The sequence below is a fragment of the Camelus bactrianus genome, chromosome 16 (assembly GCF_048773025.1).
Source record: "Camelus bactrianus isolate YW-2024 breed Bactrian camel chromosome 16, ASM4877302v1, whole genome shotgun sequence".
NCBI classification, from domain to species: Eukaryota; Metazoa; Chordata; class Mammalia; order Artiodactyla; family Camelidae; genus Camelus; species Camelus bactrianus.
In genome coordinates this window covers 13,521,665-13,543,230 of record NC_133554.1, presented here as the reverse complement: position 1 = coordinate 13,543,230, position 21,566 = coordinate 13,521,665, and the positions used below count along the sequence as shown (strand labels likewise).

At 36.6% G+C, this 21,566-nt stretch overlaps 1 protein-coding gene across 22 annotated transcripts in view; it reads right to left on the bottom strand.

Annotated features, from left to right (window-relative positions):
• The window catches only part of BCAS3 (BCAS3 microtubule associated cell migration factor), a 482,829-nt gene that overhangs the window by 292,577 nt on the left and 168,686 nt on the right, over positions 1-21,566 (bottom strand). For 20 of the 22 annotated variants that reach the window (XM_074342661.1, XM_074342657.1, XM_074342669.1 and 17 more), the window contains exons 16-17: positions 17,537-17,590; positions 51-201 (exon numbers count right to left, since the gene is read on the bottom strand). In XM_074342661.1, coding sequence (XP_074198762.1) covers positions 51-201; positions 17,537-17,590 — 205 coding nt within the window. The remainder of the gene's footprint in view (positions 1-50; positions 202-17,536; positions 17,591-21,566) is intronic. The other 2 variants (XM_074342665.1, XM_074342678.1) reach the window with 1 other exon arrangement.

The following is a 21,566-nucleotide window of genomic DNA, read 5'->3' as shown; positions in this document are numbered from 1 at the left end:
TTTAATACTCTAAAGCTGCTACTAAAAAGACATCAAGCCTGAGGCCTTACCCTGTTCTTTTGGTGATGGTCCCCAGTGTCATTGGCTGCTTGATCTGTGCAAGAGGCATCAATACCATCAAACTGGGGAGAGGGGAGAGCCGAGGGTTGCCAGGGTTGTTGTTGGCAAAATTATTGTAGGAGTCTTGGCTGTTGAGTTTCCCTACAAAGAGAAAAATTAAGCAAAGCATCACCAAACGAAGTTTCTTTCTTTTTAGGGTTCACACTGACTCCACTGATCTTTTAAGAAAGTTACCAAAGGCAGAATTGGTTCTAAAAGAATCGTGGTTATATGGATGGGGAAAACAAAAACAAAAACAAAGAACACTGGTAACAACAACTGTGCCTTGATTATAAATAGAGACTTTAGCTTTTAAGGATGGAGGACTGAAAGGTACAGAATTGGATAGATGTTAAATGGTTATACAAATAATTAGTATAAAATTTAATTATGATTTTATGGTGTTATAAAGAAATATAGGATAGTCAGAGAAAACAAAATGGAAAGATCTAAATTAGCCTACAAGAAGCACGGAACGATTCCCTAAACAAGTCTGAGAGCAAGTGGGGAGAATATTCCAGCCCTGGCAACACTGTGCTCAGAGGGCAGAAGAAACATAAGTCATAAGGATGTGTATCCATAGAGACACAGGATGAGACTGACCAAAGTCACAGTCAAAAACACTGCCTGCCTCCCAGAAGATACCACTCCCCACCATGAAATTAAAAGACACAACTCGATACATTCCCCTTTATTTTATGGTGAGCATTAATATCAAAAATCAAAATTAGTCATTATGGCTCAGTGACAACCACGTAAAACAAACTCTGTGAAATAAAATCTGATCTGCAGTGAGAGTGATTATTCTCATCTCACCAGTAAACCAAACTCCACTTGTGCACTTAGCTTTTCTCCCCCTCCACAGTTGTGTATTTTCTAGAATCTCTTATAAATGAAATCATAAAGTATGTAGCTAATTGAATCTTGCTTCTTTCACTTGCCAGTAAGCATCTGAGAATCAACCACTCTACGTTTTCCTGCATGCATCAACTCTTTCTTTCTTATTTCTGAGTAGGACCCCATTGTATAGAAGGAAGTTTGTTTACCACGTCATTGGCAAAACAACATCTGGTTTGTTTCTAGCTCTGGGTTATCGTGAATAAAGCTGCTATTTTAAAATAGATAAACTAGGAATGGAATTGATGATCATAGTAAATGAATGTTTGCATGGACATAATGGTATGTTTAAAGTTGAGAAAATGGGGAATCTTCAAAAAAGGATACAAATGAACTACTAATTATTTATAACTCAGATGATTGATTTCTTGAATACGTGTAAGCACATTTGACTGTCCTTTGTGAATGGATCACTGTATTCTGTTGATTCTTATTTTGCGGTTGGCATTATTCCTTTGATAACTATGTAAGTTTAAAAAGCTAAAGCTCTAATCTGTTCTTAGAAACAATGATCAGTACATACGTGTAAACTAAAAAAATGTGCAGTATATTGTGTATAAATATATTCACATGCAATATATTGTATACCTGCAGTCAAACTGTAACAATTCTACCTAATAAAACTGGGGGAAAAAATTAAGCAAAGAAAATGCCAACTAGTTTGACAGAGTGGCTGATTCATTTCACATTCCCACCAGCAAAGTATGATCATTCCGGTTCTTCCACATCTTCACCAGGATTTTGTTTCTTCCTTTTTTCTTTTTTTTTTTTTTTTTAATTTTAGCTATTCTGGCTTCTATTTGGATGTCTCTAATGGTCAAAAATGTTTACCTTGTTGTTCATGTACTTATTTACTACCCATATATCTTCCTTGGTAAAGTGCCTGTTCAAAGCTTTGGCCCATTTTAAAAATTGACTTCACATTTTTGCAAGATATAATTCATATACCATGAAATTCACCCTATTAAAGTATATAATTCTGTGGTGTTTAGTATATTCTAAAGAGCAGTACAACTGTGATCACTATCTAATTTCAGACTATTTTCATCACCCCAAAAGAAAGCCCTGCCCATGAGCAGTCACTCTTCCTTTGCCCTACCCATCAGTCTTTGACAACCAGAGATCCCTTCTGTTTCTACGGATTTGCCTATTCTGGATATTTCATATGAGTGGGATCACACAATGTGGCCTTTTGTGACTGCTTCTTTCACTTATTATGTTTTCAAGGTTCATCCATGTTATGACATGTAGCAATAGTTCATTCCTTTTCATAGCTGAATAATATTCTGTTGTATGAATATAACACATTTTATTTATCCATTCATCAGCTGATGAATACTTGGGTTGTTTTAACTTTCAGACTACTATGAATAATGCTTCTCTGAACATTAGTCCACAAGTGTTACGTGGACTAGTATTTTCAATTTTCTTGGGTATGTACACCTAGGAGTGGAATTGCTGGGTCTATTTTTAACCGTTTGAGGAACTTCCAAACTGTGACGGCACCAGTGTATTAAGGGCTCTAAATTCTCCATATCCTTAACAACATTTGTTATTGCTGATCGTTTATACTTTATCAATTTTAGTGGGTGTGATGTGGTATCTCATTGCAATTTTGATTTGTATTTCTCTCATGACTAATGATGTTAAACATCTTTCTCATGTGCATTTTAGTAATTTGTGTACCTTCTCTGGAGAAATGTGTATCCAAAATTTTTGCCCAAAATTGAGTTGTCTTTTTTGTTGTTGTTCAGTTGTAATAGTTAATTATATTCTCAGGATAAGTCCCTTGTCACTAGACTATACATTGATCTTGTATCCTACATACTTTCTGAACTCATATCTTAGCTCTAATAGTTTCTGGTGGATTCCTTGGGATTTTCTAGGTACACAATCACGTTATCCACAAAGAAGAGAGTTTTACTTCTTCCTTTCCAGTCCAGGTGACTTCTATTTCTTTTATTGCCTAATAGCCTTGGTTACAAATTCCAGTACAATATTGATCAGAAGTGGCAAGAGCAGAGTGTGATTAATTTTTAGTTAATTTTTGTATATGGAGTGAGATATGAGTTGAAGTTTATTGTCTTCATTGCTTTAAAAATAGATGTCCACTTGCTTCATCATCATTTATTTAAAAGATGATCCTTTCTCCACTGAATTGCCTTCCCACCAATGTCAAAAATCAATTGACCATATATGTGTGGGTCTATTCCTGGATTCTGTTCCACTGATTCATGTGTCTTTTAACCAACATCCCTTTTTTTGTTTGTTTGTTTACTGTATTTTTATAGTGATTCTAAGTAATTCATGTACTTACATAGAAACTTTATAAAAATTTACCACATTTTCAATGCTATAAAAAAGAGTCTAATGTTTATAATTCAACAACTCTTCCATACACAAAACACTTTATTGAGCCAATGTTATTTTCAAATCATTAGTCTTCTCTATTTATAAAAAGTACCTGCCCCAGTTATTAGGTTAGCAATAAATATGGTATTGTATACATAATACTGACAATAAACAAACACACATAATTCTTTTTACTAATTTGAATTGAGACAAATTTATGTAGAAAACAAAAGAATACCCCCTCAAGGTCTTAATTAAAATCTTATTTCTAAAAGATATCCTAAAAGACATTCACTCTCAAAATGGCATGGATTCAGTATAGAGGGAGAACCACCACAGCATATCTGATGATAGCTTCAGAGGTAGGGGAAAGTAAGAAGCTCCCTTTAAAAAAATCATTACAAGATGAAGGTGTCTTCAGAATTGGGATAATGGCTTAACAATTCAATTGTGACATCTTTCTTGGACAAAAATCTATGGAATTATCAAGTTAAACAATTAAAAACATCTTTTTAGCAAAACAAGAAAAAAAAGATAAGAAATGCATACAAACAAAATAAATATTTCTCTCTATACCCCCAATTTCTAAATCAGATTCCACATTAAAATTAATTGAAGACACCCACACCTATGGAAGGGATAATAAAATAACAGCATTCAGAATATGCACAAGATTCTTTAGGCTGTTAATAAATTATACAATAATATCTACACTCGCACAACACAAAGTTTATAGGCAAAATGAAGAGTGGAATCCAATTATAATATTTTATACTTGTGAGAGATTAACAGAAAAATGACTCTAGGGTTAAGTCATTCAAAGTGATTTATTATGATACCCTTAAGGCCAGTATAAATGTAAACAGTTGCAAGATTCACCATTTGACAACTACAGTAATATTATTTTGGATCTGAAATGAGACCGCGACATGAAATATGTCACAAGCTAATGAAATTCAAGGACTGTGTTTAACACACACATTTCAAAACTAGCAGTCAAATATTTGTTGAGTGCCTTAGCTTAAGATGACATGCTGTGAGGACTGCATTCTTCGTTGTCACAAAGCTTACAGTCTAGTATGCATGAAACAGGACTAATTAAGTGCTAATTGCCTAGTACTAAAGATAAGTACACATGGGATCAATTATTTGGAGAAGAGATCATGGAGCAGATGGGACATGAACTAGGCTTTGAAAGACGGGTAAAAGATGGGTAAGTGCTGGGGAGGAGAAATACTCCAAGGATGAAGGGCAACATGAAGGGCAGAGGTGTAGAGGGATGCCACCCAGGCAAGCCACAGCGAGACATCTCTAACCAGAGGACAGAACTGGAACGCACAGCAGTTTGAATACAAAGTGATCTTGGTTTTCAGGAACAATTCAATTGAGGCAGACGAGTAGGAACTTAGGTGCCTAAACTCTCCAGCACGGGAAGACTACAGATTGTGCACTGAAATTCATGGGTAGGATGAGCTGTCTAGAACCACTGAGAAGCTCCACATCTTGTGGTGTAGTTAGCCATGACTTAAAGCCCTTGGCTGGCTCACCAGGATAAAGTACCACCCCAGGGTAGCATACAAGGTACCTCACACCCATCCCTCTCAGCCTGCTACTGTATTGTCTTCAACACCCTAGAGTTTCTGAGCTTCTGTTCCTGGTGCTGCGTTCCTCATGTGCCTCTAAAACCCAGCCCACCTGAAAGAGTTAAGCAAGCTGGGTAGATTTTGTGTTCTTAAGAGGAGGGGCAGTGTCGGTCCTAACATTTTACTATGTGGCAGGCAATTTATCAAAATAGCTTTTATGAAAGAATAAACCTGTTAATTAAATGCTCAACAAAGACAAGGTTCAGAAAGGCAAACTCAGAGAGAAAACCGCTGACTCTGGGCATCTTCAAAAGGGTAGTTTCACTACTGAAGACAGTGAGACAGTCAGAGGGAAAGGGGCAAGTGAAGGGAACATTCACAGATAATTGACACAGAGCACAGACTCAAGGACTTTGCGGCTGAAAAGAAAACACTCAAAAGGTGAGATACTGCAAGAACCAAGGAAAGGCTTCATTCAACATTCTCTCTTTCACTCCGCCCTCTTTGAGCCTTATTGGTACGAGGCCCTGTTCTACTCCTGGAGGAATAAGCCCAGGGGACTCCTCATGAATCCGTAACATAGTAAGACAGAAACACCACATAACTTTAAAGAATTCAGTGGGAGAAAACATGCTAACACAGGTATCGGCACAGTGTCTCAGGAACAAAAAGGAGATGTCTTTACTGTTGTTGTTTTAAAGGGACAACAATATGTAGATTTTGAATATAGAGGAAGGAACTTGTATCTTCCTACATTTAATTTTCTAAAAAAAAATTAAGGACAAGATGAGAGATGTGTGAACAATTGTACCAGAAATTAGTAAAATGAGAGAACTAGCTTAGACAGGAATTTCGTCTGGGGACACATAATGATCTATGTGTAAAAATACACATGAAAAACACCAAACTTAGGAGCGGCTTCAAGACAGCAGAATGGAAGGACAGGGGAGCAGACCCTCTCCCACAGATACTTCAAAAATACATCTACATGTGGAACAATTCTCACGGAATACCTACTGAACTCTGACAGAGATCCTGGGCAGGGGGAACCACAGGAAAAATCTCCACGAAACCATGTAAACAATAAGGTCCTACTGCATAGCACAGGGAACTACATTTAGACCTTGTAATAGCCTATAATGAAAAAGAATATGAAAAATGTATATATAAAATATATATATATAAAACTGAATCACTATGCCATACACCAGAAATTAATACAACACTGTAGACCAACTACACTGCAATTAAAATGAAAAAATAAATAATACCAAATTTAAAAATACAAGTTCATACTGACTCAAATACACGAGAATAATACCATGACCCTTTCTTCCCTTTTCAATTGTTCAAAGTCTTTGGTTAAACATGATTTTCACTATCTCCTCCTTTGTGTCACGGATCTCCTTTCAAAATGTGACTAGACTCTAACAAACCTTCAGATTTATCCTCCAGGAAAACTGAAGACTCCTCCAGAGCCAGAGCAGCGTCTTACTAACCACTGACAGCTCAGTACAGGTGTGCTGAAAGAATGACGGAAATAGATTCTTTTGCATATCCACGAAGTATAGGAAAATACAGCTCTATGATCTATAGGAAAAAAATTAATTTTGGAGGTGACTCAAAGTACTTTAGAAGACTGCCTGATGCTGGAATCCTTGGCTTTCACTATTCTGCTTAGTCTCAGGTTGACTCAGCCAGGAGCCTAGACTTGATAACTTTAAGAATAGAATAAGAACTTTTTAATAGATTAAAAAGGAACCGTAACTTCCTTACTGTTGTATCAAGCCTAAATTTCTGAGCCAGGATTTTTCATTAAGCCTGAAGCTTCTTAATATAATGAGGTTCAGCAGAGGAAACTTCCTAAGCCTTGGATGGGGTTGAAGTCTGTCCCTCTGTTTTTAAGTTTCAATTCCCCTTTGGACAGAGAAGGATAGCAACACTGTTTCTTTGCTCCACCTTTTAGGCATATGCATGATAGTAATATTAAAATAAAAAATTTCTCAGTGAAAGGGGATGGGAAGGAATAAATTTGGGGATTTGAGATTTACAAAGGTTAACCACTGTATATAAAAATAGATTTAAAAAATTTCTTCTGTATAGCACAGGGAACTATATTCAGTATCTTATAATAACCTTTAATGAAAAAGAATATGAAAACGAATATATGTATACATATGCATGACTGGGACATTATGCTGTACACCAGAAACTGACACATTGTAACTGACTATACTTTAATTAAAAGAATTTTTTTAATTAAAAATTTCTGAGATCCGTGAAGGTCATTCATTACATAAATTCTGAATGTCACCTTCAGTGACCATTCTTTACCATACTTTTCTCTTTATTGTATGAATACAATGAAAACAGCAAGGGTTGTTTAGTTGTAATTTTAGTAGTGGCCTTCATATGATATTTCACACACCATTATACTTTCAGATTCCAGCTGGGACAAGACCTGTAAGTGACAAATGCCACGAGAATGGATATTCTCACAGTATTTCTGGCACATCCAAACAGAGGAAGTCCCAAAAATCTCATGAGAAAATAAGCTCTTCTAAGACTCTCATCCCAGTTTTTTGGGCTTACTCTATATAGATAAACTTCCATAAGCCTTCAGGCTTTGGGGTCTTTAACCAAATCCACTAGAGCTTTGATCCTTTAGAGGTTTACCAGTCCCCAAGATAGACGGAGTTCTCTTGGGGGGGGGAAATCCCAAGTCCCAATAAAATGGTTTCTCAATAAATTAAAGCAGGAATTCTACTTGGGAAAAGAAGATCATTTAAAAATCAGAATTTTAAAAACATCCTTTGATGTTGAAAGCTACAATGTTTTGTTTTGTTTTCTGTTGTTTATTTGTTTATGGTTACTGTTGCTTTTAATATCACAATACAAAGCACTAAACCAGAACAGTTCACATTGGGGTTTAACCACTGACTTTTTGTGTTTGTTTGTACAAATTTGCATTTTTGAAAAAGGGATTATGAAAACAACCTCATGTGCTCTCTCTTTTTTTTTCCCTCTGCTGCCTTTTGCATGAAGAATACCTGCTGGTACACCGGGGGAAAGGAATTCTCAATCTCCAATATCAACACAGAGCACCACTGTGTGTGTGTATAAGGCTGACATGATATAACTTCTGTTTACTAAAAATTTTGCTAACTTCAAAATGCCACCTTATCATTTATGCATTGTCCCAAACTACGTTTCCCCAGATACTCTACACTATAAAAACACAGAGGAAAATTGGACCAAGTTGAGGATAAAAGTAAAGAGAGAAAAATGACAATGGGCTTTGTTGCTGCACTGGAGGAACGGCTTGTCGGGTCAGCTTGGCAGAGGCATATTCCCAAACCAGCCATCATTAACGGACTCACTTCCACAGGAAAAAAAAAAAAAAAAAGACAAGAGTCTGAAAACTCCGGACAAAAGAAATCCCCGCAGACAAAGTAAAAACAAATTAAAAGACCCATTATAAAACACAGATGCTACAAGGAAAATAAACTTTCCAAGATTTACTGGGCTTTGACAAACTTGAACATTTGTGGAAAAGACATCAGCCACAACTCCCAGGTAACGTGGCTGCAAAGCTAGACTCCTTTCTGTTTTATCTTCACCCTCCCTGCGGAAGCTGCCAGGTTGGTATTCTTAGCTTCTGAATGCAGTGATGTGAGAACATGTGAATGTGGCAAACTGCCAGCTACGAGAAATTTCTAAAGCCGGCCAGATCCTGAAATTATTGACCATTCCAGATTATGCTAAATATTAAAGTTAATTATCAGTGTATCTGTTGGTATGCATGCACTTCTTCTTAAATGCAAAACAGAAGAGGAAAAATAAGACAGAAATGTAGTTCTGTGCTTCCTCCCCTCAACCCTTTAAAAAATTTCCCTACCCTACCATACTGTGAATCAAGGGGAGTAAGAGCAGTTAAAATAACACGAAGCAATCAAGGGGTCAGAGATGTAGGTGAGAAAGTACCTTAAAACGGTTCATCAGTGAGAAAGAGAAAACTTTCCGTTACAAGTTTCTAGAGGCACAGATTATTGCTAATGGGAGGGTCAAAGGAAGAGTCTAGGAACAGAAGGTGTAAGAAACTTAGAAATACAATGAAATAACGTGGATCAAATGGAGAATGTAGAGGATAAAGAAGCACTGTCTTTCGTTGTCATTGGAGGTTAGGAATAAATGTAAAAATGGCCAAGATTCATTTGTGAAAAAGCAAAAGGACACCAGGCAGTGTTGACAGTGACCTAAGAAAAACACGGCATTATCTTCTCACTTTTTGACCCTTATCATGGACACGGACTTTATTTACTTTAAGCACTCCATTTTTCCAAAGGTTTAGAACAGAAACCTGTAAAAATGAGACTCCCACAGTAGTGTCCAATTCTGTTATCAGCACCTTTCCTCCCATCTGTCCACAAGATCCATTCCTGTTCTAGGATATGAGCCTCCCAGTCAGCGTCCTTGGTCTGCTGGTGTTTTGAACTCTTACATTTTGAAACTGGATTAATGAGACACACTGAAGCCAATACTGATGTGACAACCCAGCTCTCCTGAGACAATCATCCTGTAGGAAAAGCCCTATTCCCAAATAGCCCTATACTGTCCTCCTTCCAACAACTTCCTTAGTCTAAGAGCTCATGTAGATGTTCTATTCCCAACATCATGTCTTTCCAAAATAAAAACTGGGTAGTCAGCTCTGATGGGGCTTTTTTGGTGCTTCATGCTGTCCACAGAAGACTAAACTGTTCGGTCTGCTTTTAATATCCTGCTGTGAAAATGACAGGGATAAAAATCCAAAATACACCAATGAGTTTAACTAAGTTAACTCTGTAGTTGAAAAGCCCCCGACTTCTAGACTCTGTCAAAAAAAAAAAAAAAAAGTACAATGGTAGCTTGTTTTGAAACACTCACTGGAAATCTGGGCTCTGAAAAGTTAAAAACACTGCTTGGCTCTCGCTTGCCATCTAATTTAACATTAAAGCTTTCTCAGCCAAACACTCGATAATTATTTAATCAAAACCAAATAAAGTCCTTTCAGAATATATAAAAAGTACCCTGTGCAAATGGGAATTTCCTGAATGTGGGTTGTTTTGGGCCGACATGGGAGTCTCTCGCTTTTTCTTTCTTTCTCCTTTTTCCCCCTTCCCTAGATGAGAATGACAAGCTTCCCAGCTGCAGTTCCAGGACTTTCACCCTCCTTTCTGACCTTTTCTCAGGCGTATTCCAGTATAATCTGCAATCTACTCAAGTAGGAAGAGGAAACAGCAGCGCCCTGGTGAGAAACAGTGCCTTCTGACCCACATACCAAACTGGGCGGAAGCAAAGCTTGTTCACAGGAGCCAAAGAGAGCAGAACCCACAATTAAAAGAAAATGAATAATATATACATATTTTTTAAAAGGCTGTTAACAGAACAACCAAACAGTTTAGGTGACAAAGTTCAAGACAAAAAGAGTTCAAGGGCAGTTCTGAAGAGGCACTGACTTGTTTCTCCGTATGACTTTTTTTTGAGAGTGACAGACGGTGAAGCAAAACTCCTGCGAACCTTTATGTACTTCAAGCAAAAACACTTGTTGCTTTTTCAAGGAAACAGTTCACAGCACAAAAGATATTACTGTAGGTACTCAGGGGAAGGTTGGGAAGGTAGAAAGATGAGAGAAATCCCCTGCAAAATTGGCCTGAAAGCAAGAATCCAATCGTTTTTTGTTTTTGATTTTGCAACATGGGGATTGAGGTCTTTAATGACACTGTCATCACTCTTCATACTACCTACAAAGCAGCTGCATGGAACTTCTCACTAATGCTTATTAGATGTCAGTAGAATTAAAACTTCACACTGGAGGCTTGAAACTGCATTAATTACTAAATATTTATCAATATACAAATGTGTTAATAATCAAATAAACAATTTGCTAAATTTTCTCATCTGAATACATTTTCACAAGCTAATTACCTTATTGCGCTCATGACTATTACATGTAAATTTGAGTATTTCCTTAAATCTAAAACTCAATAAATTTAGAAAATTTATACGTGAAAATTAAAAGGCAAAGGAACTAACTGTTGCTAAAACTATATGCAGAACAAGGTCAGTCTACACTGCTCCAAAAAGATACTAAGACTGTCTTGAGAACAAAGAGTCTTGGGACGCAAAAATAAGCCCAGAAAGGGAGAAGAGATCAAGAGGTAGAAATACCATTTGTAACATGCAAAAACATATACAGAAGAAATTTTTTTTTTTAATGCCCAAAAAGTTTCAGAGATGAAGCGTGTATGGGGACAGGCAATGAAATCTACTGTTGGAAAATTTCCTCTCCACTATGCTCGTGCCACAATTTAGACTCCATCACACAGCCGACCCAAATTGATAAAATGAATTTTAAAAGTCTCCCCCTATAAGTGGGAAATTCATTACCTTAGTTTATTATTCTTAGAGAATTCCAAGATTTGGGATGAAGAAAATTTGTAAAAGCTAGTGCTCTCAATATTTATGAAGTTTCAATAAGTTTTAATTCATTTTAAACAGTAATTTGCCACTGCTTCAACGATGAAAAATCAAACAAAACAGTAAATGGACTACATTTAACACTAGACAGAAGAAAGCAAACTCTTTCTATAAATAAGAATAAAAGAAAAGAATCTTGGGACTTTTACTTTAAGATTCAAGTTATTTCCAAATCTAACATATTTAAGCCCCCTCAAAATTACCCCTATTCTGAACTGAGCTTATATAGAGTTTGAGGACTATGTGCTCAGGAGTGAAGACTTTCAATAACCCTAGTGAAAAATCCCCAGAATTAAATACCCCATAATCTAGCATCTATTAGACCAAATTTGGGATTAAATGAGTTCCCCCAAAGTATAATCGAACCGTCACTGAAATGCTTTTTTGAAAATATTCTACACACATATCTCCCATGCTTATCTCACAATGAATTCTGTATCCTGTCAACAGAGCAAACAGAAGCACTTCACCGTTCAAGAAAATAATATAGAAACTTATCTGCATCACTCAATAAATATAATGCTGTTACTTAAACTATTGAACATATAAGATGTGGAAGAATGGAGGCTTGTTCTGTAACAAGATAAAATACTGAATAAACTGCAAGGTGTCAGGTGTAATTTTTTGGACTTGGAGGATTCAAAATGATTGAATGCTTGTAGCACTTGTCTTTTTCCAATACATTAAACATTGTAAACTTAAGGAAAAATTAAATATTAAAATCAAAAGTATTTTCTGTTGAACAACTATACTAATAAAATGTTAAGCAATTTTCTTAATCATCAAAAAAGACATAATTTGCAGCAGCAAAAGCAGAGATGCTCTTCTCCCCATAATCTCCTTCCCACTCCCTCACCCCCACCCCAAGGAAGTCTTCCTTCTTTTTACTCATGACTGTTAAGAATATTTTCTGGCTCTATTTCAGCATCATGACTCAGGTCATGAGAAGTGTCAAAGATGCATTTCCTTCAGATGGGAAAGAGCAACAGATTTTAACAACCATACAAAGATGGGAGTACTGTGCAAAAGAGCCAAATCAGCATTTTTGACAGCAGGGAAGATAAAACCTTTTATACTCACATATATTTTATTTCCAGCTTAAAAACATTTAAATATCTTTCTATCAAAATATGCTTACATGTTCTGCTCAAGAGGAAAACAGGAAACCCGTACCCAATTTAGCTGCCTAAATTATTAGCAGTCTGTGAAAGAGAATTGTTTACGAGAGAGAGAGAGAGAGCGAGAGAGAGAGAGAGAGAGAGAGAGAAAGAAAGAAAGAAAGAAAGAAAGAAAGAAAGAAAGAAAGAAAGAAAGAAAGAAAGAAAGAAAGAAAAAGAAAGGAAAGAAGTCAAAGTACACCATATGAACATTAATAAAAAGTTCAAGTCCTTGTCTTCTAAACTTACTTTTCCAGAAGCAAAACCATGAATTTACCTGTTTACAGAAAACTTCCTTTGAGAGAAAGTCCCTGAGAGTGAGAATCACAAAGCAGAGTGACAGCAGGACCATATCAGCGCACCTGAGAATGATGCCCCCACCTCCTTCCCTGTAACTCCTCTGCCTTAGCAGGAACTCTTTTTCTTAATCAGCTGAATCATTGTCAGAAAACCATATTTACTGATCAATACTATCATTCTATATTTTCTTTCATCCACGATTCTATCAAATGTAGACACATTTCAATCCACTCCACATTAGACAAGAGTAAAACCTCACTGAACATCTGTTAAGCGTTCCCTACTAGGGATGATTCTGAACACTGAAAATGGAATGGCCTGTCTCTTCCGAAGCTGCCAACAACAATGCCCACACCGGTTCCTTGCTATTCATTCTCAAACGGTTTCACTCTTGTGCCTCATTCTAGCTTCAATATTCTCACCTGCAAAAACACATCATCCAAGGTGAATAACTCTTTCAATGAACCTTAAATCCCTTTCCTTTTCTCATCCTCCTCCAAATTCTAAATCTCATTTTATGCTAAGAACCTATTATGTTACTCAGTATGTGTAACCCTGGCACAGCAGTGACCCCACTCTCCTCATCCTTTTGGAGTTTACAAGCTATAAGACAGCAGTTAGATTTTTACTTCCTGCTCAGATTTTTAAGTTCAAGATTACTTGTGGCTGCTCCTCCGTAGTCTCATAATTTCTAAATCTGTGTGTTTGGGTCACTCAGTCAGACACTGCTCATTATTATCCTAAGAAATCTAATTCCTACTCTCTTCTCCCTCCCCAATTTTTCTAAAACCCAACTGTGAAAAAAAAAAACACATTTCAATGGCACCTGACCAGAATTTTCTTACTTAATTGTCTTCCTTACTGGAAAAGTAAGGCAAAGTTATCTTGCAAATAGATAAGCCAAATCCTCTTGTTGTTATTCTAATCATTAGACTAAAATAATGTAACTCCTTCAACTCCCTGAAAACTAAACTTCTAAATCTGTATTGCCAGAGAGTTCTTCAGAGGATTCCTTTACGGGGAAACTGACCAGTCGCAGCAAAAAAGATCTACAAATACTACTGATTGGAGCTCATGAAACTGATAGACCAGTTGGATCTATAAACTGGTACGAGCTGCTCGTGCTCAAAGACCTTCCAGATGGTTCTTTAGTATGAGTTTGTTGATTAGCTGAATAAAAATGAAATAATGAAAACAATTAATAATAAAATTTTTACATAAAATAAAAAATGAGAATTATCAGCCAAGGATTCTTAGACATTTGGGCCAGTATGTTGGTTTAATCGGGCTGGGACTGGGCCTTAGCTTCAGTACTTTTATAATCTATCCATGTAAATTGTGATGTACAAACAGGAATGAGAACTACTGTTCTAGGATGAAAGATAAAGATGACAACAACAAGAAAAGTGAAAAAGGAACACAGAGGAAACATGATAATGCAAGGAGCAAAGAAGTGCTTCAAAAATTATAACTGTTAAAGAGAGAAGCAATTCCACATCTATAAAATAAGAAAAGGATGTGATGATAAAAGAAACATTCACAGAAAAGGATATAAAAAACATACTGCAGAAGTAAAAATGCAAAAAGAAGGTTAGAAGATAAACTTGGAGACATTTTCTTAAAGTAAGACAAAAACACAGAGAGAAAAAGGAAAGTAAGGAGCTCAGTGTAGGAGATCCATTATCCAACTAACGTGACCCCCAGAAAGGGGCAAAAAAAAAAAACAAAAAACAAACAAAAAAAAAAACTATGAAGACTTGAAAGAAGCCACTGTGAGGGGACCAGTGGGGGCAAGAAAGTGCAATTTTTCATTATAAAATTGTGGCATTATTTGACTTTTATAATAAATGTATGTACTGCCTTGATATGAAAATTATACTGAAGAGGCAAACAAAAGCAGTAAAACTCCAATGAATGTTAACAGAAAAGAAAGGCAGGATTAAGCCCTAATGATGCCTCAGTAATGGAGTTTAATCACTCTGGCCCCATAAAGTACAGAGATAGGTCAATAAATAGAAAAACAAAGAAAGCAATTTTTAGAACATTCAAACCATTTACTTAAATAATTAACTAAAAATTGTGCCTCCATTCAACTACCTAAATTCATTCATAGGAGCTAGATACCTGGATGGTGTACTAAAAATAGATATTAGTTGATAGTAATATATTTCAAAAGTCCAATTTTCTAATAAGACTTTGAGGAGTACATCATAGAATACATAATAAAAAGGAAGCTAGGTTATTATAAAATCTTACAAGACATCAACATCCACAGTACAACCAGGTTCATGCCAGGGCTGCCATGATTACTATCACAGGAAAGTTTAGAAAAGATCGCCCTCTAGAGGCGTGTCTCATTAACCATTTAAAAACAACACTATTGAAACTTGGAGTCTATATAATTTGCCCATGCTAAAAGTATACAGAAAACGCAAAATATTTCATGAACAGTAAAAAGCAAAACAAGAAATACCAGTTTAGCTTCAATTGCAAACTACTTTATCTGGCATTTATTTTATGGAAAAGCTTTGAGAGGAAAAAATGTAGCATATTCCAAATGAAATAGACAAAAGATAAAATATTTAAAGAGATTTTCCTAAGTTTTTATAGTATTAAATAAATTATGAAGTATAATTTAGATACAATATAAGAGTTTTAAAAGATACTCCACAGGTAATTTTATTTTCCTCAAAAACTATGTTATCTGAACTTCCTCTCATATTTGCTGTAAACCTAAAACCGCTCTATAAAATAGTCTATTAAAAAAACTATGCTACCTTTACTTAGTGAATGGTTTCTTCAGTTAGGGCTTCTGAAATGAAAGCCCCTTGTTTTCAGGATGGTATTAATCATAATGCCTCTCTTTCCAATCTACTTTTCCTAAAGAACTCATCTGCTCTCTCTGAGAAATGACAGGAAGTGACATGAAGATATTTTAAATATGTATGATTTTGGTGTATTGGAATACAAGACTAGTATAATGTTATAGTAATATTATTTAAAGGATGATCAAATAGCTTACAAGAAAACAAATTCACTAGGAAAACTTCAACAGATTTGAAAACAACAAATTAGAAACTTCATTTGAACTAAAATAAGCAAGTACATACAACTAGTGAAAACCCAGGTACTAAACTAAGATAGCCTAAAAGAAGATTTTTATCCATTTAACATGTATATACCATATATATACTCTGCATTATATGAGGCATAAAATTTAAAGCAGAGCTACAGTGCACATGATTGATTTTTCTTGGCAAAAATTAAAACATACAAATGGAAACTTCAATCCACAAGTAAACAGTGATGTGGAAAGAGAAGTCAAGAAACATCACATTATTACTGACTGTCTTCAGTAGGTGAAACTATATAAGGCTGAAATGTGTGCTTGCTTTGCATTTACAGTTGTGATGTGGTCTGTATCAAGAAAACTACTGATCAACAAAAGTAAATAATTACAATAAACCATCAAATGAAGGCTATAAACAGAGTGTCTGCGTGGTAAAAAAGAATGCATCATACAGATGCTAAAAAGAAAAGTGATGCTACCACTTATTTTGAAGCACTTCATTAAAACAAGAAGTTCAACAAACGGGAGGCCCCTCTACAGGTCTCGGCGTCTCAACAAATACTTCCACTTGGAAGAAGCAGAATCTGGAATTCAGATGCCTACAGCTGTGACTCAAAGACGACTTCTCCCCAAGGACCAGTGAGTTAATGGGAAGGAGACACTTCCGAAAACCACAGAAGTGAATCGAAAATCCCCCTGTTAACCCAATGGAAATAGTAGAAACAAAAACAAATTCCTTAAAGGCCCATCACACAGTGACCGCCATATTCTTGAACTTAAACCGTTTCCAGTTTTCACTCATTTGCAAAATAAAGAAATGCAAAGGCTAGAGAATAGGTGAATTCGTTTATCACACTGTATTTCCTAACGTATGGTCTGACAGTGAGCAAAAGCACATGAAAAAGGAAAAATAGTACTACCTTCACATTCAGTTTTGTGTTGAGTGTCCCTGAGTTTCAGAAGTCAACTTATCAATACTGAGTCTAATAATTCTACAAAAGCCTATATGCAATAAGGTTATAATTATATTTCAGTCACTTATGACTGAATTCTTCATTTCTTCTGTTTTCTGGGTAAAAGGCACTGTACAAAAATATGAATAATGAATCGGTCCTATACACCTCAACAGTACACAGTATCGATAATGACACTAGTCACAGCAGCTCGTCTTATTACTGAGTTATTGCATATGTGCCACACGCTATTCAAAGCGCTTTGATCCTCACGGTAACTCTAGGAGGCAGGTGGTTTTATTATTCCTGTTTCGCTGACAGAAAATTAAGGCACAGGGAGATTAAGTCATCTGTCTGAATTCACAGAGTTAGAAAGTCACGGAGATTCTACCACAGAAGGTCTGGCTCCAGGTCCTCCAACTGCCCCCACTACAGTCAGAAATGGAGATCACTGAAAACAGTAGGGAGAAAGCAGTAAGCAGTAAGTACAGATAAAGAGCGCGCGCACAGAAGAAACGAATGCCTAAAGTTAGACACTTTCTGTTAAGAGGGAGAAAGCACATTGCAAGCTGAGTTGAGCGGAGGTTCAAAGATGCATTCAACGTTTACCTGAAGAAATAAGCGGAAAGCAATTCAGGCGCAGGAACAAGGTGTTGATTGAAGCTGAAAAGCAAAAGCAAGTAATTAAATTTGCTTGGGGCATAAATAATAGTGGCAGAAATGGTTGCTTCATTCAGCAGAAATTTACTAACTGGTAAAAGGAATGCCTCATGTCCCAAAGGGCTATTTGCCTTTCTCCTTAAAGCTCCCAATGCCTGCAACCACGCTCACTTCCTACTTCCGTGAGAAAACAGAAGCAATCTCCTCTTTGCCCTCTAACTCCTCCCCATATCCTGCTCCCCTTTACAATCAATGCCCGTTGAAAGACCTGTCAATACTGGTCTCCAGCTTCTCTCTTCCCATCTTTAATAAAATCCACTCCTGTCAGGCCCCCACCACTCCACCCAGACTTCTCTTATCAAAGCCACATGTCCTCTACATTACTAAATTTGATGGTATTCTATCTTTTTCTCAGTCCTTATCTTAATTGACCTATCAGCAGAATTTAACACATTAATCACTCCCTCTACTCAGGAAAAAAAAAAAGGTCTTCATTTGGCCTCTAGGATTCCTCATGTGCGGTTTTCCCTTCTGTGACACTCACTACTTAACTTTGCAGGGGCTTGGGGCCCAGTCCTGGGACATCGTCATCTTTTGATACTCATTCACCTACTGGGTGATCTCATCCTGCTTCGGGCTTTCTTCATCTATGCCTTCCAAACATTTATTCTCAGCCTGTTCCTTCCCACTGAACCCCAGATTCACAAAACCAACCATCCCTAGGAGGTTAAGACACATGTTCAACGCCACATGTCCAGAACTCCTGATCCTGTGTCTAAATAAACCCAGACCTGCTTTAACCCCGTGTTTCTCATTTCACCTGAAGGTAGCACCATCCTTCCGCTGTTCAGGCCAGAAACCTGACAAGCCACCTTGACTTGGTCTTTGCAATACTCTCCCCTAACTGGTCTCACTAGGCTTCTCCTCTTGTCGGCCAAAGACTGCATTCTCAACACAGAGCTCCATTCAGATCCTGTCCAACTGCAGTCTCACCATGTCACTCAAAACCCTCCACAGCGTCCCCTCCACGTCACTCTGAGTGAAAGTCAAAGGCTGACACGATCCGGCCACGTCTCCTCTCTCACCTCATCTTCTGCTCTGCACCCTGCACACTGCGCCTCGGCCACACAAGCCTCCTTGTCTTTCCTTGAACACTCTAGACACATTCCCAGATCGGGGCTTTTACATTGGTGGCCCTTCTGCCTGGAACACTGTCTGCAGATATCTGCATGACTTTCTCCCACACTTCCATCAGCTCTTTGCTCAAATGTCATCATCTCAATAAGGCCTGCTGGAAGCATTCTAATTTCAAAGTGCAGTCTCCTCCAGGCACTCCCTATTTCCCGTCCTTTATTTTTCTCCGTAGTACTTAAAACTATCCATCTATCCATCTTCCTATCATGTATCCTATTGATCGTTCCCATCACTCCACTAGAAAGCCAGCTCGATGGGAACAGGGATGTTTTCCTCTTTTGTTCACTGCTTTATTCCTGGAGCTCAGGAACACGGCCTGGACATAGTAACACTAATAGCTGAATAAATGAAAGAATCTCAAAGATGTCAAAATGAAAAGAAATGGGACCATGAGTGACAATCTCTTCATTTTGGCAAGTAATAAATTGTTTTTATTAGAAGAACCTCTAATGACACTTGAAGCCTAGGAATCTACATTTTACCAAATATTACATGAGGTGCCAAGATACAAATACCAACAAGAAAAAAGCCCTTTCTTCTGGAGTTCAGTCTACTGGGAGACACAGGCTTGTCAGTGAACAATTAACATATTAAAATATAATAAAACTACGTTCACTGTGCCCATAGCGAGGCTGACACAGAAGACACCACCAAGAAATGTTTAAAAGCAGCTTAAGAGGTGATGTGATATTTTTAGCTAGATCGTAATGAAGTGGGATTTTAGTAGGCATTCAAGGGGATGACAATTATTTCAAGTAGAAAAAAATTTGTGCATTAAAATGACGTGGCATTTTCAGGGGAGGGTACAGAAATGCAGGTGTGGTGGGATAAGAAGCTGGGAATAAGCTGGAACCTTCTTCAGAAGGCACAGTGAGACACTGAAAGACTTTCCTAGCAGAAAAGTGGAAGAAAACAAAGAAAATGTCTGCAGTGGTTAAAAAAAAGAAGTGTGTGTTGGGGGGGGGGGTGTTGGCGGTGCCAAGAGGCTGCTGAAACAGATGAGGTAAGAAATGGTATCATGGACCACTTGGACTTGTTGTCAGAATAATACTTAGAAATGCATGGGATACCATACATAGAATTACAAAGAAAACCAATTATATTGCAGTCTAGCTATCAATTTATTTTAAAAATTAAGTTCGGTTATAGTAATATATGTAGTAAGTGTTAAAATCAATAATATTATTGTATAATAATATGTGATAATTCCCAAGCAATGATGAGCATCAACAATATTTTAAAATATATTTTAGCAATTCAGTGTATATATTCATATATATGTATTTTGTATATAATGTGATATGAAAACATCTGCTTTTACTGGTAACAATGTCACAAGTACTGTTATTTATCACTGTTGTGTATTGTCTATAATCATAATGAAGAAAACACTTAATTTTGTTTAGAGGATCATAAACAGAAAGGTGAAATGTTTTTTCCTATCCACGTTCACAGATCTGAAGAACCCCTCATAAAGACTTAAGGTCTAGGCAACAAGATCAGAAATGAAAGAGATATTTAGAGAGAATATATTTCAAATAAACATCCTCTGCTAAGTAAAAAATGGCAAATAGATAAAATAATCCCAACCTAAACTGGATTGACTCCAGAGAGTAAAAAGGAAATATCCCTATATCAACTGTTATTTAACAGTTTCCTTTACTTTGCTAAAAAGAGCACAGACAAACAACGGTAATACCGCCAAAGCATGATTCATTTTCAAGATGAATTCCTCCCTGTTCAAAGGTTTACATTGTTTTTGACTAGCATCAGACTGTTTATCCACACAAACTGTAAATACATCATTTTTAGAACTAAGCAACAACAATGCCCATTTTGTTTTGACATGTAAGATACAAAAAGAACATAAAGAAAAATGACCACCGCTCTAATGTCTGCACTTTAAAAAATGAGAAAAAGTACACAGAGTAAGGAGACTAAATTCCAACATAATAAAAATTTACATGTGTTATCAGCAGGGAAATGTCTCCTGAAATTCCTTGCTTTCAAAAGGGAATGTAAGAAAAACAGTATTGCCAAACAGTCTATAATCTCCTCTCTGAGAGGTCTTCTGCTGGCTTTATGTAAAACTATGAAGAAAGCTGTGAAACCAATAACACTGAGAGAAAATAATATATTTTGACAGAGAAATCAAGGATTACTCTTCAACTATTTGATATTTTACAAATGAGAAATCCTTAATTGGCTGGCACTTTGCATCCTTCACCAAAAAATACATTGAAAGGTATTTGTTCAGTCATTCAACGTCTATTTTTTCCTTTGGACAAGGGCAGAGATGACCTTAATTTTCTGTGCACATTATGCCCAAAGCCTAGCACAGAACCTGGTATGTGTGCTTATTAGAGAAGGAAGAATAGGAAGAAAAAAGGAGCTCAAAAGAATGTCCTCTGAATATGTATAAATGTAAAGACTATAAATTCCTCCTAATGTTTCTACTAATACATCTGGTTCTTTGGTCAACCTAGCTGCCCCACATACACACTGAATCGCTCTCCATAAAGTGTTCGGTGAAATTCAAGTTAAGAAATATATTCAACCCAGGCAACAAGGATTTACAGCACAGGGAACTATATTCAACATTCTTATAATAACCTATAATGGAATATGATCTAAATATATAGATAACTGAATGACTTTGCTGCATAGCTAAAACTAACAAGATTTATAAATCTATTATACTTCAATAAAAAAAAATATTCAACAGAAAAAAATCAAGGTCCTTAAAGAAACCTATACTACTACCTAAGTGTATGACAAAACAGTT